The 25,503-nt window shown below is 40.4% G+C and overlaps 1 protein-coding gene across 1 annotated transcript in view; it reads left to right on the plus strand.

The window, feature by feature from the left end:
• The first annotated feature begins 4,039 nt into the window (after positions 1–4,039).
• LOC117659771 (vomeronasal type-2 receptor 26-like) overlaps positions 4,040–25,503 on the plus strand; it is a 32,914-nt gene continuing 11,450 nt past the window's right edge. Inside the window, exons 1-2 of the mRNA XM_087885280.1 lie at positions 4,040–4,051; positions 5,715–6,014. Of these exons, the coding sequence (XP_087741406.1) occupies positions 4,040–4,051; positions 5,715–6,014 (312 nt within the window). The remainder of the gene's footprint in view (positions 4,052–5,714; positions 6,015–25,503) is intronic.

Here is a 25,503-nt window from a genome sequence, read left to right on the forward strand (position 1 = left end):
ACCCTTTGTTCCTGGAGTGCCACTTTTGTTTTTAGCTTCCCAGTCGTAACTAATATTTCTTTGTAGGTCAATTTTTATACAGAATCGGGTACGTCACAGCTTCCACAGGTAAAACCCAGAGTGGTACGTTATTATAATATGTTTTCCTAATTTCCATCCAGCTCTCAATCAGGACTCCTCGCACGTGGTGTTTTATAAAGTATGCTGGAGGTTTGCCTCTCTCCCACCAAAGGTGGGCATGCCACCCCTGTTGGAGATCGTGACCTTCGATTGTTAGCAGATGTCTCCTTTGTAGTGTAATCCATTCACGAATCCAAACCAAAACTGCCGAATTATAATACTTCCAATTTGGGACCCCTAACCCACCTTGTTCTTTTGGTTTCTGCATCACCTTCAACCTAATTCGAGGCTTCTTGCCCTGCCAAATAAATCTATTTGTGGCCCTGTCCAAATTCTTAAAGAAGGTTTTATCCAACCTAACTGGGGCTGTTTGAAAGAGAAATACCATTCTGGGCACTGCGTAGGTCTTAATTAAGGCTATCCGTCCCATTACTGACAGTTGTATCTTCCCCCATTTCTCCAAATCTTTGTCTAGTTGTTCAATTAATTTTAAATGGTTATCCACCTTTATTGATGAACATCTATCAGACAGCCAAATCCCTAAATATTTGACTTTACGAACTATCTGTAAGCCCAAAGTATTTTGTAGTTCTAATTTTTGTCTTTCTGTCATATTCTTTGCTATAATATTTGTTTTTGTCCTATTTATTTGTAATCCAGCTACTTCACAAAATTTCTGCATTATATCGATAAATCGTCCTCCGGAGATTAGTCGTCTGCGTATGCCTGGACCTTATATTCTTGTTCTCGGATCCTTAGTCCTCTTATGCTCACCTCTTATTATCCTAAGCAGAGGTTCTAGCGTGAATATAAACAGTAATGGGGAGAGTGGGCAGCCTTGTCTCATTCCCTTCACTATCGTCACCTCCTCCGACTCTTCTCCATTAACCAAAATATTGGCCTTCTGTTGATTATAAATTGACTGGATTGCATTAATGAAATAATCGCCAGCCTCCATCTGTTTCAGTTGTAATACTAGATAATTCCAGTTGACCCTATCGAAGGCTTTCTGGGCGTCCAAAAAGAGGAACGCCGCCTGCTTCTCAGGGTGGGCCTCGTAATATTCCAAGGCATCCATTATAATCCGTACATTATCTTTCAACTGTCTAGCTGGTAGGAAACCATTTTGATCTATGTGGATAAATTCACTAAGGTATTTCTTAAATCTAGCTGCCATTACAGCTGCAAAAATTTTATAGTCGGCGTTTAAAAGTGAGATAGGTCTATAGTTATGTATAAGTGTTTGGTCCACTCCTTCCTTAGGTATTAGAGAGATATAGGCCTCTAGCCATGATTTGGGGGCCTTAGACTCCATCAACACCATATTAAAAATTTCCTTCATATATTTTATATACAAATCTGGAAAGGTTTTATAGATCTCTGCAGGCAAGCTATCAGTGCCAGGGGTTTTACCGGTCTTCTGCCTCTTGATCGCAATCTCTATCTCTCGTTCCGTAATCTCCTTATTCAACAACTCCTTGACTGATTCTGGGAATTTGGGAAGATCCAACTGTTCCAAATATACCTTAATTTTCTCATGCGGCACTTGCTCACTAGCATACAGTTGTGAAAAGAATTCCTGTGCGATCTCTTTTTTCCATTCATTATCTACCCATACGACTCCCGTCCTGTCCTGTAATTGATCTATCCACCTACTTTCCCTTTCCTTCTTTAGTTTATAAGTAAGCCATCGGCCGGCCCTATTGGCATGTTCAAAGTGATGCTGTCTGGCCATTCTAATATTATGTGCTATTTCCTCCTGATCTAGTAATATGAGTTGATGTTTACTTGTGTCTACTGCTTCCTTAGCTTTAGCATTTAGTGGGTTAGTCTGTAAATTCCTCCCTGCATTCCGCAGTTTCGTTGTCCATATTTCCCTCTCCTTAAGTTTCTGTTTTTTCTTCCCCGCAGTGTATTTAATCGCTAACCCTCTCATTTGGGTTTCGCTGTATCCCACAAAATCTGTATCAAGGTTTCCTTATTGTCATTGACTCTAAAGAAGGCTTCCATTTCTCTCTTTACCATTTGTTGAAATTCCATCTCTGTTAAAATGCTTGCTCTCAACATCCACCTTTTATTTCTTTTAATTATATCCCTATTCCACCTAACCAATAATGGACTATGGTCTGCCCAGGTATTAGGTTCCATCTCTATCGCTACAGTTCTGGTCTTTAAATCTGTAGTTGCCCACATCATATCCAGCCTCGACCAAGATTTATGCCTGGGAGAGAAGAAGCTATATTGATTTGTCTGAGGGTGGAACGTTCGCCATAGATCCATAAGACCTAACTCATCCTTCATATCGGCACATACTTTTGGAAGTATTCTCCTATTTTCTCTCTTTTGAGTATTTCCCGGTAAGTAGTCCAAATCCCTGTCAATTACTGCATTAAAATCGCCCAGTATGGCTATATGATTATATTGCAACTCAATAAGTTTTTGATACACCTTTTGATAGAAATCAGACTGTCCATTATTTGGGGCATATATTCCCACCAAGAGGACCGTAGGCAGCCTATACATATCTCCAGCATTAGTATTCTGCCCTCGTCATCCATATAGATTAATTTAGATTCCAGGCAATTCCTAACATAGAAGGCCACACCTCTTTGCTTCTCGTCAGCTAATGTAGCATACAACTTACCAAGTTCAGGACATTGCAAAATGCATTCACATTGCTTTCTAATATGCACTTCCTGGAGGCATATGACATCCATTTTTAGTTTTATTAAATTCTTAAAAACCCGCCCTCTCTTCACCTGTGCATTCAAACCATTTATATTTTGTGAAAACAAATATATTTCCTCCCCCATCTTTACTTATCTGCGTTCTTTGCTCTAGTTGTCTGTCTAGTTACCCGTTGGTTAATCTCCTCTTCTTCTTCTCTTACTCCTGCTGCTCCTTTCTCCTCCTGCCCTCCTTCCTGACCCTTACTATCTGCCACATATTCACTTTCTCTTCCTCCTTCCCTTTCCCAAGTTGCAAATTCACTTTCAAGAAATTCATCAGCTTCTTACGGGGTTTCAAGTCGTACTCTCTTCCCCTGCCATGTCACCATCAGCCCATCTGGAAGTAGACATTTATATCTCACATCATATTTCCTTAGTTGTGTTGTCAACGCTTGGTAGTTTTGTCTTCGATCTTGCGTCTTCTTCAGCACCTGTCTCAAAACAGTGACCTGTTTGCCAGCATATTTTATCACCTGGTCCTTCGATCTCTGATATACATCCTCTCGTAACGATCTCTTACTAAATTTTACATGAACTTCCCTCGGGAGATTCTGTCTCCTGGTAAATGATGTAAAAATCCGGAAACATTCATCAATGCCATTGTGTACCATTTGCGTGTCTTTCTGCAGCATCCCTGCGACCATCTCAACCATCTTATCTTCCAAGTTTTCTTCTGGCTCCTCCCTAATATTTTGAAATCTCAGGATGTGGGCAGACTTCTCCATCTCAAGCAAAACTATATCATCTTCAAGCTGCTTATTGACCAATAGCTGTCGCAACTCATGCCTCTCTATCACCGCCTCCACCTTCTCCACCTTTGTAGCTACCTTCTGGATCTGGCCCTCATGCTTTTCCATTGTCACACACACTTCATTCAATCTCTCAGAGATTTGTTTCACTTCCCCTCGCATACCTCCCATCTCCTGTTTCAATTCAGTCAAGTCCTTCGCTGTGGCCTCCTGTTTTTTTGTCATAGTTTCCTGTATGGCATATAGTAAATTCTGAATTTTTTGGAGTGTAGAGGTCTTCTCGGCCACAGCTACTGCCTCCATAGATTTATGCAGAGAAGGAGGAGTCGTGATTGGTGCCATAGCTGCTGTTGATATTGGGAGCTTCTTTCTGGTCTTAATTGAAGAGCTAGACATTTCTGTTAAGCAGAGGAGCCTCCTCCAAAGTAGCATATAACTAAGATGAACCCAAGGGTATTAATTATTACTCTACCCTGTCCCAATAGGTAATAGATGTTCTAGTCTATTAATGAGTTACTTTGGTATTTAGTCACTTATCCCTATCCCCCCTTCAATATTCTGAAGTAGTTAATAATAATTAGTCAACTTAATGTAGTAATCAATTAATCTGTTTGGTATTAGAATAATGTTAGATCAGCTAATTATCTAATTGGTACTTTATAATTAATTAATACTCTAAACAAATCAGTTAGTTCACTTAAACTTAAATCACACTTATAAATTTAACACTTAGTTTTCCAAAGCCAATGTATCCCAACAAGTTACTTATGCTTCAATCAGTCCATTAAGAGAAATGATCTAAGAGTCAGTAGGTAGAGCAAAGTTACTCTTGACAAAGTAGTTCAAAAGAAGAAGCGCTGTTCACATTGAAATATCAACATGCTCAGATCTTGCACTATGCAGGTTCTGAGGAAGCATCAGCTTTTCAGAAAATGTGATCTGGATTTCTTCTTAACATACATTGTTGACAGTTACGTTTTCTGCATTTGAAAAAATGTGAACCCCCTCCCCCCCTTTTTTTTAGTTTGTTAGTTGTTTAGCTTTTAATCTGTCAATGGGTTTTAATTTGAATTGTTTTAAATTTGGGCCAAAGTATATAATTCTTTTAATAATTTTAAATTTTGTATTGTTATGTGTTTTAGTTCTGGCTGTGCACCGCCCTGAGTCCATCAGGAGAAGGGCAGTATATAAATTGAATATATAAATAAATAAATAAATTTCTGATCCCCTATTAAATCCACCAAGGTAGGCTGGAATCTTCCAGTCACTACCTAAGCTCTGACATTATCTTTTCAGGATCTAATAGGTCTTCTTCTTCTGCCATATCCGTCATCGGACGTTGGTGATCATGTTGGCAATCCTATTTTTGTCAACAGCCGCATAAAAAAGTGCTGCTGAGTTTTGTCCACACTAGTCCGTTAGGTTTTGAAGCCATAATGTTCTTCTTCTGCCTGGACCTCATTTGCCTTCAATCTTTCCCTGGAGGATTAAGTGAAGGATGCCGTATTTTTCTGGGTGTCGCATCACATGACCAAAATATTCTAACTTTCGCTGTTTAATGGCTTTGATGATTTCCCTTTGCTTTCCCAGGTGGCTTATCACCTCCTCATTTGTGATTATTGTTAACCCAGTTTATAAGAAACAGCCATCTGTAAATCCACATTTCTTTCTTTTTTTATTTTAAAAACAAGCTTTATTAAACATAAAAAGATAAAATACCATATCATGTACACATAAAATACATTTGTGTTAATACAAACAACATTACTTGCTAAAACTAAAACAACAACAACAACAAAAGAAGAAAGTGACTTTAGTCACACATCCGTCATCTTGTTAAGGGTGCCTAATTGTTAATTTTATTGTCATACAGAATTTTACATTTATTCTCATTTCTTTGAGTTATCCAATTGTAATATCTATGGATACATTAACATTTGAGTTAAAAGATAAGGTAGACTCAAAATATTATACGGCGTGGAATAGATGGTAAATCCACATTTCAAATGCTTCTCATTTCTTCAAGTGGTTTTCTGTCAGAGACCAACTCTCTACTCCATAGAGCAGGATAGTAAAAGCCCCAAATAAAACATAAATCTCCTTTTTTTCCCTCCAGATCAGCTACACTTATATTTCACGAGTCCTGAGTGATAAAACTCAGTTACCTTTTTTTTACCGGACCGTCCCCAAAGAAGGTGCTCAAAACCTGGGGATTGTTAAATTGCTGCTGTATCTTCGATGGACATTCATTGGCGTCTTTGCTGCAGACACCGATAATGGAGAACAGTTCATTAGGACCTTCATTCCTGTGCTGGCTCAGAATGGCATCTGTGTTGTTTTTTCACAAATCGTATTATTAGAAGATGAGAACTTCAAGTATCTGATTTCTGTTTTCAACCTGTGGGCCCAAATCAATGTATTTGTTTATTACTCAGAGTTTACGTTCGTCGAGGGAGCCTTTTTCCTAGAAGACATATTAAATTCCTTGCGAAAGCTTGTTGAAGGGAAAGTTTGGATCACAACCGCTTTGTGGGATCTCACCATTGAATTATCATATAATACTTTCTCTTTCAGATACACCCATATCATTTTTTCTTTTCTTATCCAGACCAGCCAAAGGACCAAATTTGACGATTTCCTTGATTTCTATTTTTTTATCGAAGCATTTATGACTAAAAAATTTCACTGTTCATATGGGAAGCCTGCCTTGTCTGTGAAAGGCTGGACAAGGTGTACAGAGAAAGAGAACTTGGAGACTCTACCTCAGCAGAAGATTGACAGGATCTTTTCTCTAGATAGCTCCTTAACTTACAATGCCATCCAGATTGTGGCACATGCCTTAAATGTGGTCAATTCACCCCGATCCCAGAAGACAAGGATGGAGAGAAAAGACAAGGTGGAAGTTGAAAGCATTCAACCATGGCAGGTATTTCCTTATCGGTTCCATATATGTTGTTAAGGGCGACATCTAGATGATGAACATTGTGAAACACTCTTTGAGAAATGTCATATACATTGACAAAAATACCTTTTATGAATCATTTTCATTCATAAGAACCCTTGTCCGCCTCTTTCATATACAGATATATATGTTTTCTGAGATTTTCACGGGTGTTTGTATGTAGGTCTTTGGTTATTCAGGTTTTTTCCCACATAAAATTGGAAGTGTCTTGGTGACGTTTTGATGAAGTCTCATTCGTCATCTTCAGGCTGGTGTTTTCAGCTTCATGCTTCTAGGGGCAATGTGTGATCATAGCTGTTTCTTCCTTTTAACTGCTAGTGGGGGTGTGAACTGATTGGGTGTGAGCTTGGCTGTGATCTGATTGGCTGGGGGTGTGTTCTGTTTGGGTGGGGCTTGGTTGGGCTTGGGTTAGTCTGAGTTGCAGGGGGATTTGAGCTGGTGAGCTGCGTTGCTGTTGTTTGGCTTCGCATTCGTGGTCGTGCCACATCTTTATGTTGGGTGTCAGTCTGCTTCATGTATGGATTGGAGGGGTTTAAAGTGGCTAATGATCCAGCTGCGGCCTGGCTTCTAGTCCGTGGTCGTGCCTCATCATCGGTGTAGGTTTGAGTCTGCTTTCCGCGTGGATGTGTGGTGGTGACATCCTGTGTCGCCCTTGTGATTGTGGGTTTGGAGTCATTCCTCGTGTTAGGGACTTGTTTGTCAATAAGGGCGGGTTGCCAAATGGCTGGTAGACGGGAGGTATCATCTCGTTTATTCATGCTGTGTGGGCGTTTTTCTATCTCGATGGCTTCTCTGATTATTCTGCTGTTAAAGTGTTCAGTTTTGGCGATAGTTCTGGTCTTTTTAAAGTCAATTTCATGTCCTGTGGCTTTAAGGTGTTGGACCAGGGAAGAAGTTTCTTCCTCTTTTCTGACTGAGTTCTTGTGATTTTCAATGTGTGCACTTATTCTTCTGTTGGTTTGTCCAATGTATGTGTTGGGTCAGGTGGGGCATCCCATGAAATCCCATGAAACTTGATATTATGTAACATATTTATATCTATTGTTTCCATAGTTATAACATAATTATCTATACATTTAGCACTCTATATATTTTAATTTGCAGTTATGCACAGTCTAATAATAATATTTCTTGCAATACGTATTCTATTGTATAGTTTTATACCTGTATTCGTTTCTAGGTTATTGACCCTCTTTCATCATTAATTTTCTAAGCTTTGCATCTCTTATCTAGCCAATAGGCCCCATATTTTAGTAATAGGCTGTTTCTCCTTTGTCTTTAATTTCTATCGTTAACCTGTCCATTTTGGCACATTCTAATATTTTCTTTATTACCATTTCCTCTGTCGGTATACTTTCAATTTTCCAAATTTGTGCATACGTAATTCCGTTGCTGCTGTTATTTATTTATTTATTTTTGCATTGAAAAGTTTTTATTTTATAAACAAGCATACATACAATATATAATCAATCAATCAGTTCAGATGGGCTTGTTGCTTACGTACCTGGCTCCCTGCCGCGTGGCAACAGCCCTACCTGAGCTACTCGACGTGATAGCCACGGTGGCAGTAGATACACCCAGGCTTTTAGTCATGGGTGATTTCAACTTGCCATCCGTCGGTGAAACGTCTGAGGTGGCTCGGGAGTTCATGGCTTCCATGACGGCCATGGACCTGACCCAGTTAGTTCATGGCCCTACTCACAGGGGAGGTCACACTCTGGATCTGATTTTTGTCTCTGGCCAGTGGTTGAGTGGTCTTGTTATAGGGGATATAGACATGGAACCCTTGTCATGGTCTGACCACTCACTCCTTCGCCTAGATCTTCGAACCGCGACCCCTCGCCGCAGGGAGGTGGATCCAATTAGATGGATCCGCCCCAGGCGCCTGATGGATCCTGATAGGTTCCAGACGGAGCTTGGGCCATTTCCTGAGGATCTAGCACATGACTCGGCCGAGGACCTGGTAGCCGCCTGGGATCGGGCGGCTGGTGGGGCCTTGGACCGAGTTGTGCCTTTGCGGCCTCTGACCCGATGCCGATCCCGTGCGGCTCCTTGGTTTACTGAGGAGCTGAGGGAAATGAAGCGCCGGAAAAGACGCCTGGAGAGCGGTTGGAGGGCCAGTCTCGCTGAATCTGATCGAACACTGGTAAGGTCGCATATTAAGGCCTACCTAGTGGCGATAGAGACGGCAAAGTCTAACTACTTTTCCGCCTCTATTGCGTCATCAGGGAATCGTCCGGCTGCCCTGTTTAGGGTGACCCGCGCCCTGCTCCATCCAGGAGTGCGGGAGGATCCCTTAGAAGGCAGGGCGGAGGATTTCGGACAATACCTGTATGACAAAATCGCCCAGATCCGGGGGGATTTGGACTCTGACTGGGTAGATCAGGGCAGGGTGACGAGGAATAGTCTTGAGAATGTTATCTGGGAGGAGTTTGATGCTGTGACTCCTGATGATGTGGACAGGATTTTGGGGAGACTTAGTGCGGCCACATGTTTACTGGACCCGTGTCCCTCCTGGTTGGTACTGGCTTCCCGGGAGGTTACACGAGGCTGGCTCCAGGGTGTTATCAACGCTTCGTTGAGTGAGGGTTACTTCCCCACCGCCTTGAAAGAGGCGGTGGTGAGGCCTCTCCTCAAGAAGCCGTCCCTGGATCCGGCAATATTGGCCAACTATCGTCCTGTCTCCAACCTTCGCTTTATGGCGAAGGTTGTTGAGAGTGTGGTCGCACGACAGTTTCCGAAATTCCTGGAGGAAACATCTTATCTAGATCCGTTCCAGTCGGGTTTCAGGTCTGGGCACAGCACAGAAACGGCATTGGTCGCGTTGGTTGATGATCTCTGGAGGGCTCGGGACAGGGGTTGTTCCTCTGTTCTGGTCCTGTTAGACCTCTCAGCGGCTTTTGATACCATCGACCATGGTATCATGCTGCACCGGCTGGAAGAGTTGGGGGTGGGAGGCACCGTGTTGCGGTGGTTCTCCTCCTTTCTCTCCGACCGGTCGCAGTTTGTGTTGGCAGGGGGGCAGAGGTCGACCTCGAGGCCTCTCATTTGTGGAGTGCCGCAGGGATCGGTCCTCTCGCCCCTTCTGTTCAACATTTATGTGAAGCCGCTGGGTGAGATCATCCGTGGCTTTGGGGTGAGATACCACCAGTACGCTGATGACACCCAGCTGTACATCTCCACCCCAGGCCACCCCAACGATGCCCTTGAAGTGATGTCCCAGTGCCTGGAGGCTGTACGGGTCTGGATGGGGAGGAACAGGCTCAAGCTCAACCCTTCCAAGACTGAGTGGCTGTGGCTCCCGGCATCCCGATATAGTCAGTTGACTCCATCACTGACTATTGGGGGCGAGTCATTGGCCCCCACAGAGAAGGCTCGCAATCTGGGAGTCCTCCTGGATATGCAGCTGTCCTTGGAGGAACATCTGACGGCTGTAACCAGGGGGACCTTTTGTCAGGTTCGCCTGATTCGCCAGTTGCGGCCCTTTCTTGATCGGGATTCCCTGTGCACAGTCACTCATGCCCTCGTCACCTCTCGCCTTGACTACTGCAACGCTCTCTACATGGGGCTCCCCTTGAGGAGCACCCGGAGGCTCCAGCTGGTCCAGAACGCAGCAGCGCGGGTAGTGACGGGAGCAGCATGGCGCTCCCATGTAACACCGCTCCTGCGCGAGCTGCACTGGCTCCCAGTTGTCTTCCGGGTGCGCTTCAAGGTGTTGGTTATCACCTTTAAAGCGCTCCATGGCATAGGGCCTAGCTATCTGCGAGACCGCCTGCTGCTACCGACGACCTCCCAGCGACCCGTGCGCTCCCACAGAGAGGGCCTCCTCGGGGTGCCATCAGCCAAACAATGCAGGCTGGTGACCCCCAGGGGGAGGGCCTTCTCTGTGGGGGCACCTACCCTCTGGAATCAGCTCCCCCCAGAGATAAGGAGAATCCAAGACCTCAGTGCCTTCCGTCGCGCCCTTAAAACCCATTTATTTAAACAAGCCGGGCTGGCTTAAGATGAAATTTTTAACTGTTTTTAAATGTTTTAAACGTTTTTAATTGGTAAATGAGTTTTAATTGGGCCAAATTTATATATCTTTTAATTGTTTTTAATATTTGTTCTGCATGTTTTTTTAATCTGGCTGTACACCGCCCTGAGTCCTTAGGGAGAAGGGCGGTATAGAAATCTAATATAAAAAAAAAAAAAAAAAAAAAAAAATCAGTGTATCATCTGAATACATCTTTTTCCTCTTACTCCTCCAATATTTATCATATCTTGATATTATCATTTCATTTGTTGTAACATTTTCCCCACATTTACTTTTATATTTGTACCTTTATCTATTCAACAATTTTATCCCAACCCAACCCTCCCTCCTCCCCACCCACCCCCGACTTCCCAGAGCAAAAACAGAGTATAACATTTAACAAGCAAAAGCTAAAATATACTAACCTACTACAAAGTTTAAAATTCCCTCACACTCTTTAACTCCTCTTTTGCAAATTCATCAACCTCCCTTTTGTAAATTCTCAAAATCAGTTGGGTTAAATTCTTTCTTCCTGAATATAAAAGCCTTTTTCTTGGTATGTAATCCAATAGCTTTAACAATATTATAAGCATTAACAAACACTGATAAGTTTCATTTTCATCCCTTAAACACCTTTCTTTTTCAACATTGCTCCCTAATAAAATTCTAAATTAAACATTTATCCTCTTTATTCCTTCATAAACCAATTATCAATTTCTATCTAGTCAGCATTAAAAATTCTAAATTAAACATTTTAAAACTTTAAACATTTTATCACCTATACCTTTTAAAATAGTATAATCTTATATTAAACATTTTAAAAACCTCTTAATGCATCAATAAGACCTTCTTAGTTCATTTCTCAAAATATAAATTTCAAAACCTTCAGGAAACTATCCCTTAAATTTTTAATTAACCATTTCTCTATTTTTTCCCAGTCCTTCTTCCTCAATCAACATTGCCCCCTAATAATGTTCTAAATTAGACATTTGTCCTCTTTAATCCTTCATAAAATTAAACATTTTAAAACTTTAAACATTTTATCGCATGATCGTTCTTAAAATACTATAATCTTATGTTAAACATTTTTAAAATCTTTTAATACATCAATAAGACATTAAGTCATTTCTCAAAATATAAATTTCAAGCCCTTCAGAAAGGTATCCCTCTAAATTTTAATTAGCCATTTTAATACCTCGATAACTCTTAAAAAGCTATCATTTTTACCTCGATAACTCTTAAAAGGCTATCATTTTTATGTCCAAAACCAAGTGTAATAACACACTTCCTTTATATTATTATCTTAGAATAAATTTTAAAAATACAAATTTAATTAAGCTTCTCAACCTATTGCCAAAATCCTCCCCAAAAAAGATCAATCTTCAGTTCTTCCCTTCTTTCTGTATTTTTTCCAGTCCTTTTTCTTTGATAATTCTTTCTTCTTCAGCATTGCTCCTCCTCCTGCTTTTATTTTTGAGAATTTTAAAATTTGGATTTGAGGTTGATGTCTCTTTGAAAGTTTTTGTCTTCTTAAAGTTATTTCATTTAATTTGAAACCCCCATAAATCTCTCTCAAGTCCTTCTGATTAAACTCTTCCAGATTCCTTTGCTTTCCCCTCTTGGTCTGGAAAGCATTCTTTTTATCCAAAGTCATATTAAACTGGATTTCTGCCCCATCTTCTTCCAACAGCTCACTACTGTCTAACAAGCCTTGAAATGATACTATCTTCTCCTTTGTCTCCATGTTTTGAGTCAAAACAGCTTCCTCTTCCTGAGACCTTTCATTAAAAAAACCTTTAAGACTTTCAAGGAAAGCAGTGGTTTGTGACTCAAAAATTTCATGTATTATAACTCTTATTTGTGTATTTGCTGGTGTGTGTAATAATAGTCCTTCAGCACTTTCAAAGGTACCAGCCATTTTCTTTTTTTCAAAATCCAATTATTTTTAAGTTTGTTCAGCTATCAGGTCAATAAATCCAATAATTTTCCACACAATTTAGAAGTATAAAGTAGTTAAGGTCAATACCATAGTCTTTTTCATTTCACTAGCACTTTAAATCTTTTTCTTGCCGCGTAATCTGGTAGCTTTTACAATGTTGCAGCTTTAACGATCACTTTCACTTGTAAATTTCATTTTAAACGCCCTTAAGTGCCATCTTTTTTCCTTTTTCTCTTAAACGGAGTTAAAGTTTAATACTTGCATTTCCTGTTCTCCTGATTTGCTCTGCCAGCATCCAGGATCGAATTTTCTCATAGTCCTTAAAATTGCGCTGCTGGTGTGGTTGCGACCCCTTGTTCTGCTTAAAGCAGAATCGTCCCAGATCCGGAGCACTGAAGGGCTTTCAGGGAGCTCTCAACCTGCAAACCCCAGGCTTAAAAAAAAGCTTGGGGGTCTAGGGGAGCTCTACCCAGACCCTTCTGCTCTTCTCTCCCCGTTTTTCCCTGGGGGAGAGTTTCGAACCGCTAGAACAGCTGATTTTCGCTGTTCTAGCGGCAAACGGAATCAAGGGGCTGGAGCTCCAAAAGGAGCGTCCATTTAGGGAACGCGGAGCCACTGGAAGTCCCCCGTTGCCGCTGTTATTACATTTAACATTAAATATAGAATTACTCTTTCTTTTTACATTTGGCCTCCAGCATTGCTGAATGGCAAATTGTACCTTGCCTATGTTGTCACACACCACTACAATTATTTTACTCCATGTATTTTACTTCATGTGCTTTGACCTTTTCTTTCTTCAGATGCTAGAATTTGATGTTTGGAAAAAGGGATTTTGGATTATCTTCCAATTTATTATTTTTTATTTTATTTTATTTTTATTTTTGAATTATATGCCACCCTTCTCCGGAGACTCAGGGTGGCTTACAAGGCATTAAGCAATAGCCTTCATACTTTTGTATATTTTATACAAAGTCAGCTTATCGCCCCCACAAACCGGGTCCTCATTTTACCTACCTTACAGAGGATGGAAGGCTGAGTCAACTTTGAGCCTGGTGAGATTTGAACTCGCAGTAATTGCAGGCAGCTGGAAGCTAAATACTACCTTTTAACAGTAGCATTAGTCTGCTGTGCCACTCAGGCTCCTTACATTATAATGTAACACAACATTGTATTTAATATTAAAATTATCAGTGTATATTCTTGTAAAATCACCTGAAGAGTGCCAGAATCAATATTCAAGCTTTTCCTCAGAATCAATGTTCAACCTTTCTTCAGATAACGAGCAGATGGAAGAGTCAATTATTAATATTGACATTTCCTTCCCAATTTCCAAAAGCCAATTCATAACACAGGAAGTTTATAAGAAGAGATTAGAGAACCATTTGTCTGAAGTAGTGTAGGGTTTCCTAAGCAGGGGGTTGGACTAGAAGACCTCCAAGGTCCCTTCCAAATTTGTTAAATTATTATTATAATTATTAAATTATTATATTTCCAGGACTGAGTTGTACAAACTGATGCTGTGTCTTCTACAATAAGGAGACATTTTCTGACAGTGTGAACAATCAACCAATGGAACACCTTGCCTTCAGAAGTTGTGGGAACTTCATCATTGGAAGCCTTCAAGAAGAGATTGGACTACCATTTGTCAGAAATGGTGTAGGGTCTCCTGCTTGGGCAGGGGGTTGGACTAGATGACCTACAAGATCCCTTCCAACTCTGTCAATCTATCTCTCTTGTGGAATCAAAACACAGGACTCAAAATAAATAATCAAAGCTCACTGCGGTGTTTGTTATTCAATGTGCACAGAAGAAACTCTCCAAAGAATGTTAAGATAAATCTCTGTAGACAAAACAATGTATCTATAGCTATGCAGGACATCTCAGGGAGGAGGGGAAAACTCATGGATAAGCAACAGATAGTGTAAGCAAATATATTTGTAGGTAATGGATTTCCCTTCTCCTGCCCTTCTGCCATCTGCTTATCTTCAAGAGAACTAAAGGGAGAAATAAAACAAGAAAACAAGAAAATATGGGCTAGTTGGGAATGCCAGATGTTGGAAAGAAAATATCCGCCATTGGTTCCTGAAGGACAAATCTATGCAGATTGTCCTGAGAAGAAAACAGGCTGCAGCTCAATAAGTCAAATTCCTTATATCTCTGTACATCAACTTGTTTAGATGATTCCAGTTGTGTAAAAACCTCTTTCCTTATATTCCTTAGCTTCACCATTTCCTGAAGAATCCTCAGATCTACAACAACACAATAGAAGGAATGTATTTGGGTAGAAATGGAGATTTGATGGCTGACTTTGACATTGTGAGCTGGGTGTTGTTTCCTAATAAGTCGACCACCAGAGTGAAATTTGGGAGTCTAGACAGAGAAGGAACCATTGGAGTCAAATTCAGCATCAACAAGGAAGTCATAACGAATCCTCAGTGGTTCCTCAGGTAGAGGAAGAGGTGTCCCATCTTTTTACCGTGTTTCCCTGAAAATAAGTCATCCCCTGATAATAAGTCCAATCAGGTTTTTGAGCGCATGGACTAAAATAAGTCCCGCCCCCCCCCAAAAAAATAAGCCCTCCCCAAAAATATTTAAGCGCATGCGCAGACAGTCCTCGCCATTTCCTCTAGTTAGGGTTAGGGTAACAGAACTGGAAATCAGCAAGAGGAGCCCCGTCTTGCTCCACACACCCCAAAATAGTAAGTTTCCCACTCAAAACAGTAAAGTGCAGACAGAGCCCCTCCCAAAGCCCAATACATCACCAAGCCAATCTCGAAGTGTAAAGATATTATGAGATTCTCAGGCTGAGGAGGTAATAAATGCCGGTCTCCAAGGCAACGCTGCTGCTCTTCTATAGAAACGAGATAAGCTATGGGACCTGACAATCCCATTCCAACAATGTAATTCATTTCATAACTAATCAGTTTTGCAGATGCTTCTGAATGCAAATTCTGTTCACTTTCAGCCCTTGCCTTACTCCCAGTGTGTGGAGCCTTGTCAACCTGGCTATTTCAAGGTGGTCCAGGAAGGAAAACCAGTCTGTTGCTACAACTGTATCCCTTGTGCAGAAGGGAGCATTTCCACCCAAGAAGGTGGGTGAATGGGAATCAAAACAGCCCTTGGGATAGGAGCAAAGGTTCCTGCAGATCTTTTCTAAGAAGATATTTCTAATATCTTCTAAGTATTGGGGGTGGGGGGAGGGACTATTAATTTAACTATCAGAATTAATTTCACCAAGGATATAACAATCATATGAGCTGGGAGAGTTCATTGGAAGGAGAGGTTAAGTGTAGAAGAAGCCAAGCAGCTATCAAGAAGCATATGTGACTTTGTGAAGGATCAGTTGAAGTGACATGAAGCAGCCAATTGTTTCACCATGACAAACAGAATGATGTTGCTTCTACAGTATGAAGTTCTCCATTGAGATAAATTAATCTCCAATGTCAGGGTTCCAAGTAACATCCCCAATGAAAGAAAACTATTTTTTTTTAAAAAAAATTTAATTATGTTATTAAAGTAACATTACAAACAACATATACAATACTTCACCCTGTGATATACATAAGAAAGGAAGATTTGGTTCTTCGGATATATCCTCATGATCGCCAAAATCCATGTTCTCGGGGTACAGGTACCGAAGCATCTAATTTTCCCAGCGCATAGTCCACGAATGGTTTCCAAACTTTCCAGAAAATATCTTCTTTATAATCACCATTTCTAATTTTAATATTGCATGTCATTTTATCGTTTAAAGCTAATTTCCACATTTCAAAATACCACTCTTCTATTCTAAAATTCACATCTAATTTCCAATATCTGGCTATTATAATTCTACCCATTATAATCATAATTCTAATCAATTCTTTCTCATATTTTGTTGCTTCTATTTCCTTAATTATCAACAGTAATATAGTTTCTGGTCTCAATAATATTGCTTTCCCCATCATTTCAAATATCACTTTCTCCAATTGTTGCCAAAACTTTTTAACTTTATCACATTTGTACCACATATGTTCATAAGTCCCTAATTCCATATCACATCTCCAACATTGTTTACTAATTTTGTTATCCATCAATGACAATCTTAATGGAGTCAAATACCATTTCCAAACAACCTTATAATTATGCTCTTTAATCCTTATAGATAAAGTCTTCATAATTCTACTCTTCCAATTCACATTCCAATCTAAATCTGATATTTTAATATTAAGTTCTTTTTCTTTTTCTCTTGATGTCTTTTAATTCTAAATCTCTCCAATGACTATCTTCACTTTTAAATATTTTTACCACAGTCCGAATAGCATAAACCCAGTAATAATTGAGTAGTTTGGGGATTCCTAATCTACCTTCCTTTTGATTTTGATACCACATGTTGGAGATTGAATGATAATGGAGAGGTTTGAAATTGTTTGGGATGCGATGAAAGCAGTGTTTAGAGGGGAAAGTATCAAGTTATCAAGCAGAAAATATAGAAATTATAAAAATAAAATTGAAAAAGATAAAAGCCAGATTAAGGAATTGGAGAATCAATTTTTGCTTACTAAAGAAAAAAATTTTTTGGAGGAACTAAATTTTCTAAAAAATAAATTGATAGAAGAGGATATAGAATTGGTAAAAAAGAATATGAGATATTTAAATAGGAATTTTTTTGAATTTAGTAATAAAAACTCTAAGTTATTGGCAAGGATGGCGAAAAATAAAAGAGAGAAGAGAGAAATTGGAGCCTTGATAGATGATAAGGGTATAAGATGCTATAAAAAATCAGAAAAATGCGAAGTGGTCAGGAATTCTTTTCAAAATTTATATTCAAAAAAATTAATTGATCGGGAAAAACTGAGAAGTTATTTAGAAAAACATGTTGTGAAAATTGACCAAACATATAAAGACTTGATGGAAGAAGATATAACACAAGACGAGATTAATGAAGTAATACAAAAAATAAAATTAGGGAAAGCTCCAGGTGAAGATGGATTACCTGCTGAGTTTTATAAAGAATTTAAGGAAATAATAATACCAAAATTGCAAAAATTATTGAATGGAATTTTACATGGTGGAGAAGTTCCGTTGTCATGGAATAGAACGGTGATATCTATAATCCCAAACCAGATAAAGACTTAGAAAGGATTGAGTCCTATCGGCCCATCTCCTTAATTAATCAAGATGCAAAGATATTTACCGCCATTATAAGTAATAGATTAAGTAGATTTATAGATAGATATATAAGTTATAATCAAGTAGGCTTTGTGAAGGGTAGATACATGAGCGATATTGTCAGAAGAGTATTAAATATTATAGATGTTGCTGAATATAATGCTGATAAAATAAGTATAGTATCATTAGATATTTTTAAAGCTTTTGATTCTGTACAATGGGAAACTATTAAAACAATCGTTGAGGTACTAGGTTTTGGTAATAAGTTTATACATGTTATTTCAAAAAGGTGCAGGGCAAGATGTCCTTGACTTTCTGAGAAAGGAATGTTATTATGACTACCTGTATATATCACCCATGCTCCATACAATCCCCCCATCACATTTCCCACAGTAATAAATGTGGCAGGCCTGAAGATGCAATGAAAAAGATGGCTTCCAGGCCTGACAGCCAACTCACACAGGACCTAGTCAGTAATATTGCCATCTCCTCCATTCCAGGGTGGTCTCGGGATAGACACATTTCTGCCTAACCATCTTCCTCCAAAGTATCCAAGGAGTAGGCAAGCACGATCTGTGTTTCCTGTGGAGTAGCTCTTTGGGGGAATACATTGCTACCAGAGAGGAACCTCTCCTCATTATGGCGATTAGAGAGAAAACCAGACAATTTTATCTGCCCCTTTTTAATCATTAACCATTGGGATTTGGTGGGACAAAATGAAAGCAAAAATAGTGGAACAATATTGTTATTGAATTTCAATTTTATCTTCCAATAAATGGGTAATGGGACAAATCAAACTCCATTTTGGAAAACCAGAAAATTCCAACCTTGTCAAATTGGCTTAGTCCATTAGAAACCTTCCTACATGACGTAGATCAGGGGTGTCAAATTCAAGGCCCATGGTAAATATTACATTTGTCCTCTATAGATGCAGACCACTGCACCAGATGTCCAGACAATCAGTATCAGAACAAGCATCGAGATCAATGTATCCTCAAAACTGTCACTTTTTTGTCCCATCAAGAGTATTTGGGAATTATTCTTACTTTCTTTGCCCTATTCCTGATCTTAACCACAGTTTTAGTCTTGGGAATCTTCATTAAATTCCAAGAAACTCCAATTGTCAAAGCCAACAACCGGGACCTCTCCTATATCCTCCTGGTCTCCCTTCTTCTTTGCTTCTTGACTTCCTTTCTCTTCATTGGTCGGCCAAGGAGAACCACCTGCCTTCTCCGACAAACAATTTTCAGCATCATCTTTTCAATTGCCGTCTCTTCCGTCTTGGCCAAAACAATCATGGTGGTGCTGGCCTTCCTGGCCACAAAGCCAGGAAATAGAGTGAGAGGGTGGCTGGGCAAGAGTCTGACCAACAGCATCATCATTTCTTGTTCCAGTGTCCAGGTTGTCATTTGTTTCACCTGGTTAGGAGTCTTTCCTTCATTCGCTGATTCTGACATGTATTCCCAGCCTAGAGAGATTGTTCTGCAGTGCAATGAAGGCTCTGTCACTATGTTTTATGTTGCCCTTGGTTACATGGGGTTTCAGGCTGCCATTTGCTTCGTAGTGGCCTTCCTGGCCAGGAATCTACCTGGGTCCTTCAACGAAGCCAAGCTGATCACCTTCAGCATGCTGGTCTTTTGCAGTGTCTGGATCTCCTTTGTGCCTACCTATCTCAGCACCAAAGGGAAATTCACGGTTGCTGTGCAGGTCTTCTCCATCTTGGCTTCCAGTGCTGGGCTGCTGGGTTGCATCTTCATCCCTAAGTGTTACATCATTTTGCTGAGGCCAGATCTGAATACAAAGGAACATCTGATGTTCAAAAGTGAAGTAAAAATGTGATGCTGATGGATGTTCTGGGGATATAATTCCCACACAATCAGGGGTGGGTTCTAAAATTTTTTACTACCGGTTCTGTAGGCATGGCTTATTTTGTGGGCATGGCTCTATGGTGATGTGACAGTTATTTAGAATTTAGCAGAGGTACAGGCTTTTAACTGCTTGCAGAGCTGTACCGATCTACCCATTTATTTTTGTAGGCACTGGTCTACCCATTTATTTTTGCAGGCACTGATCTACTCATGTATTTTTGCATGAGTAGGCACTGGTCTACTCATTTGTTTTCTTTTAACACTGATCAGCTGTAAGGCGGCCCTTTGAAGCCCTGCGGCAAGAGTTTAAACAGTTTTTTTTCCCTCTAGCCATCAGCGGGGACTCAGGAGGCAGCAATAGATTGAGGGAGGGCCCAAATAAAAGGTAAGAATAACTTTGGGGGTGGGGGGGCGGAGTCGGTGGGTGGGCAGAACCGGTTCGGTGACATCATATCATCACCGCTACCGGCTCGGCAGAACCGGACAGAACCGGGAGGAACCCACCACTGCACCCAATATAATTCTCACGCATTGGGTACTTTTCAGGAGAAAACACTATCAGGCTGCTTTTTGAACTGATCTCCTGCTTAAGCCTAATTTCCATGTTTTTATTTTTCTGTGTCAGGTAGCATTATTTAGCATTTTGGGCTTCATTATCAGCCTTTAAGTGAGGACGTTATTAGAATTTTAGTCTGGCAGTGTTGACCTCCTTTCAGATTTTAGGAAAACATGTTTTTCTTCTGTTTTTTCATGGTGAAAAAACAGCCTTTTCAAAACTGAATCTTAATCAATGTATTCTGAAAGTAATTGAATACACTTGCAAGTTTTAAGTAAAATACTAATCCATCTTGGAAAGAGCATGATGTAACCCATAAATTTACCACATGTAGAAAGTAATCTCTAATCAATGTTTTCTATTGTTCACTTGTCAAATGTAATAAATGTCTTTCGTTCTTTCACTGGTTTCTTTCTGATGTATCACATGTACCAAATGTTTGTAACATTTGTTTCTGTACCCTATTAAAAGATTTGGGCTTCCCCCATTCCATAAATGCTTTTCACTGTGCCTGCGATTTGTGTTTTTGGGTAGGGCTGAACCAGTGGTGGGATTCAAAATTTTTGACTACCGGTTCTGTGGGTTGGCTTGGTGGGCGTGGCTGGGTGGGCATGGCAGGGAAAGGATACTGTAAAATCTCCATTCCCTCCCCACTCCAGGGGAGGGTTACTGCAAAATCCCCATTTCCTCCCGATCAGCTGGGACTCAGGAGGCAGAGAATAGATGGGGGCAGGGCCAGTTAGAAGTGGTATTTACTGGTTCTCCAAACTACTCAAAATTTCCACTACTGGCTCTCCAGAACCGGTCAGAACCTGCTGAATCCCACCTCTGGGGTGAACAGCTTACTTTTACAAAAGGAAAAAGTGTTTTTAATCTCTCAGATTCAGAGAAATAAGGCGAAACAATTGGGGAAAATAAAGCTGCAACATAAATGGTCGTCACCTTTTTTTTTTTTTAATCCAAGGGACATTCATTCACTAATAAAATATTTATAATTATTACGATCTACCAAACAGGTAGAAGAAAGTATTTTTTTTTCCTATAATCTATTCTGTCTAACGATCAAAACTGTAGATCAGAAGTTCATTTCTTTTTATTTGTGGGGTTCTTGGTGCTCCCTATGTGGACTTGTTTTCTTGCAGATGGTTCATGTCCCAAACTAGGTAACATAGAATAGAATTCTTTATTGGCCAAGTGTGATTGGACACTCAAGGATTTTGTCTTAGGTGCATAGGCTCTCAGTGTACATAAGGAGAATAAAATACATTCACCAAGAATATAAAGATACAACACTTATTCAAGGTTACTAATAAGCTATCAAATTGTACTAGGAAACAAATAAAAACAATATAAATTGAAAGATACAAGCAACATGGTTATAGTAATAAGTGGGAAGAGATAAATACTAGTAAGGAAGAGAAGAATAATAGTAATACATTATTTGACAGTGTTGTGGGAATTAGTTGTTAAGCAGAGTGATGGCATTCGCGGGGAGGGAAACATCATCAGGGCTGATAACTATCATGAGTGACTAACAATGATGATGTTATTAGTTTGGGTCATGAAACATCTGCAAGAAAGCAAGAAAGCTCAGAGGGAACCAAGGATCCCTCATTTCAATCCTGAACAACAAATATTCTCTATTGGCATTTTTTTAAATGAAGAAATGTATAAGAGGCTTCTAGTTATCAATTAATGTAGATAATTTCCTTTCTCTAATCAAAGAAGTTAATTTATCCATTTCAGCTATTCTACCAAATTCACCAGCCGTTCCTCCATAGTGGGTTGAGTGGGGGGGGAGCCACGTGCTGAGGCCGAAGTTTGGGGACCGGCTGGTGGGTGGGGTGACATTCGGAGTATAAGACGCACCCAAGTTATCAGCCTCTTTTGGGAGGGGGGGAAAATGCATCTTACACTCCGAAAAATCAGGTAACTTTACTGAAGATTCCATGTAGGTACAGAAGAAAAGCCCGTTCAAATGATTTCCTGTCAAAATAGCATAGGAAAACTTTCCCTTTTCCCCCTGGACCTCCCATTGTCCATTGTCCACCATGCATTTGCACTTTCTTTGTTTTGGGAACAGTCTGTCTGCCTGGGACTTCCCCAACTGGTGACCTTGAGATATTGGATCTGTCTCAGACTTCCAGTTGACACACTTGCATTCCAAACTTGCATTCCAAAGAGCCTGGTGGTGCAGGAGACTAAAGCACTGTAATTAACATTCAGCTGCCTGCAATTACTGCAAGTTCAAATCTCACCAGGCTCGAGGTTGACTCAGCCCTCCATCCTTTCAAAGGTAGGTAAAATGAGGACCCAGATTGTGGGAGCAATAAGCTGACTTTGTATAAATATACAAAAGTATGAAGGCTATTGCTTAACGCATTGTAAGCCGCCCTGAGTCTCCGGAGAAGGGCGGCATATAAATCAAATTAAAAAAATAATTTAAAAATCCTTCCCAAGCCTCCCTTAGATTCCAAAGCCTTCCCTTCCCCCTCCTGTTATAGTTGTCTGCTTGTAAGCAAGGCCAGATCCTGAAGATGAAACTCAAATACTTTGGCCACCTAATTAGAAGGACTGACTCACTGGAGAAGAGCCTAATGCTGGGAACGATTGAGGGCAAAAGGAGAAATGGATGACAGAGAACGAGGTGGCTAGATGGAGTCACTGAAGCAGTAGGAGTGAGCTTAAATGGACTCCAGAGGATGGTAGAGGACAGGAAGACCTGGAGGAACATTGTCCATGGGGTCACGATGGGTCAGACACGACTTCACAACTAACAACAAAAAAGCAAGACTGCGTAGCGAGTCAACCATGACAGCAGTATTGCAGGCTAACTCACTGCTCATTCAGCAGGAGTTCGATCCTGACTGCTCAAGGATGACTCAGCCTTGCATCCTTCTGAGGTCGGTAAAAGGATTATTGGGAGCAAGATGGTGACTCTGTAAACCGTGTTTCAGAAAAAACTTTTTTTCCTGCCTCTGAAAGCCTCCAAAACAGTTTCAGAAAAAAAAGCCTCTGAAGCTCTGTTTAGGGGGCTTCTTTTGTTCAGCCTCTGAAACCTCCGTTTGAGAAGCTTGGTGGGTCTACAGTCCGAGTATAAGACGAACCCAGATTTTCACCCTCTTTTTTGGTGAAAAAAGGTGTGCCTTATACTCCCCAAAATACGGTACATTAATAAATAAAATAGAGGAGATCCTGACTGTTAACCTTCAGTAAGTGCGTTTTTGGGAATTAAATGATTCCCAAGATTAAGCCTGTTACCAAAAATAGAAACAAGGCAAAGGGAAACTACAATGATCCCTAAATTTTCTTGATAGCAGAGATCCAATCTTAGCTATGCTGTCATCTCATTTTATGTTTGAAGGGTGATCCACAGGAAATTTGGTGTATTTTTCAGTATTTAAAAAGAGCAAAATAGCGTTTACCATAAAGCAGATGTCAGGATTCCAACCGATGCCCTAATTAAATGATGAGCCTCGAGCCAAGCTTCAAAAGAAATCCAATTATTTATTAGGAGCTTCATGTCAGCACGTTCCAAGTAAAGCCAATTCTGACCTCACGTAATTTACGTTCCAGCTCTGACCCTGTTTCCCCCCCCCCAAGGTGTGTCATCAGTCACATTCTCCATCGAAGCAATTTCACGGGTTGTAGAGATCACTCTCTCCGGCCACTGTGGATAACTATGGAGACAGCCTTAACAGAGATATGGCTGGAATGTGCTTTTATTTTGACAGACATGCTGCCTCACCACAGGTACAGATTTAGTTTTCCCATCCCCCTTGCCAATTGCAACTCAAGAGCAGGCCAGAGATGCTTTATGAGTTGACAGCAGATTCTTCTTCCATCAGATTCACTGTTGGAGTGAAACTTTTGATGGAGTGGATGAAAGTGGACAAAGATACCTACGGGAAAGAAGGGAAGGAGAGGAAAGAGGAAGGGAGTGGAGTGAAGGGAAGGGAAGGGAAAGGAAGGGAAGGGAAGGGAAGGGAAGGAAAGGAAAGGAAAGGAAAGGAAAGGAAAGGAAAGGAAAGGAAAGGAAAGGAAAGGAAAGGAAAGGAAAGGAAAGGAAAGGAAAGGAAAGGAAAGGAAAGGATGAGGTTTCCTTGGAATCTCCTTTCCTGGATGGAACCATTTCTAGAGACAATCAGAATTCATGATTTGCAGGAGATATTTATGGAAGCAAAGTATTTAAGACTCAGGGTGAAATGCTACTCATTAGATTTTCATTTTGGCAGAAGGGTACAGATAGATTTTTCTACCTGTTGGATCAGTATGAAAGAACCAGAGATGTCTCATATTGAGCATCTCTGTTTGAGGTTATATAGCAAGGGAGAAATTTCTTAGAAACTCTTTCTTTGACTCTTCCAGGTAGAAAAGGGACATGTTACATGGATGGATGGATGGATGGATGGATGGATGGACGGACGGACGGACAGACAGACATCTGGACATCTATTTGATTTGTATGCATTCAATTCCAGATAGATGCACAGTAGCTCACAATAAAAAAATGAAGTATCCACCCTAAAACATAACACTGTGAATAATAAGGAATGCACAGTAACTCTAAGGCCACATCAGCATCATAATGTTCAAAAGTCCACAGTAAGAAAACAGTAAATTCATCATGTGTAAAGCACAACTTTATAAAATAAACCAGTCATACAGTATATAATAGCATAAAAGAAAAGCAATTGGAAATCAACCCAGCAGAATGATAGGTGTCCCAAATGCCCACAGAACAATTTGGTTGTGGATGCTTTCTGGGAATCCACTACATTGAGTTACATTGGGACTTTTTCAGTTGGATCCCAGTTCACCCTGCAGGGAGGACTTTGCAAAACTCCTACTTCCCCAGCTAATTATTAGAATGATAGTGATTTCTTTCTTGCCTTCTTGCTAAATGTCAAGGGATTCTTTTTCCCTCTGGAGATTGTCTGAAGGAGGTCAACAGACTCAGCAGCAACACATTCAGCATCAGGAAAGTTACTGTATAAGTTGTCTTGTCACCCTGGAAAGCTGGACTGAGCTTCATGGACACCAGGAGCTCTGCTTCTGCATTGGTCCAGTTTCCATCATTGGGGAAGTTCTCTCTGGACTTCATATTATATTAGAAAAGTCAGTCTTGCAGCAATCTGCTTTCAACGTCTCCAAATGCTTCTGCTCTACTGATTCTGAGATCAGATGAAAGGTGGGAGATTCCTTTGGCTAACCCAGAAATGAACCCACTGCTTCTGCTTCTGATGGAGCTTTTGTTTCCCCAGGCAGCCTGTGGGATGCTCGGCACCAAGTGCTTCTTGACTTTGGGAAGGGATGCAAGAGACCCACTCAATCGTTACAGGCCAGGAGATCATCTCATTGGTGGGCTTTTCTCTGCAACAAATAGTCTAGAACCCGACCTGCAGAATTTCAGT

Source organism: Pantherophis guttatus, chromosome 2 (assembly GCF_059756535.1).
Source record: "Pantherophis guttatus breed Tessera chromosome 2, ASM5975653v1, whole genome shotgun sequence".
NCBI lineage: Eukaryota > Metazoa > Chordata > Lepidosauria > Squamata > Colubridae > Pantherophis > Pantherophis guttatus.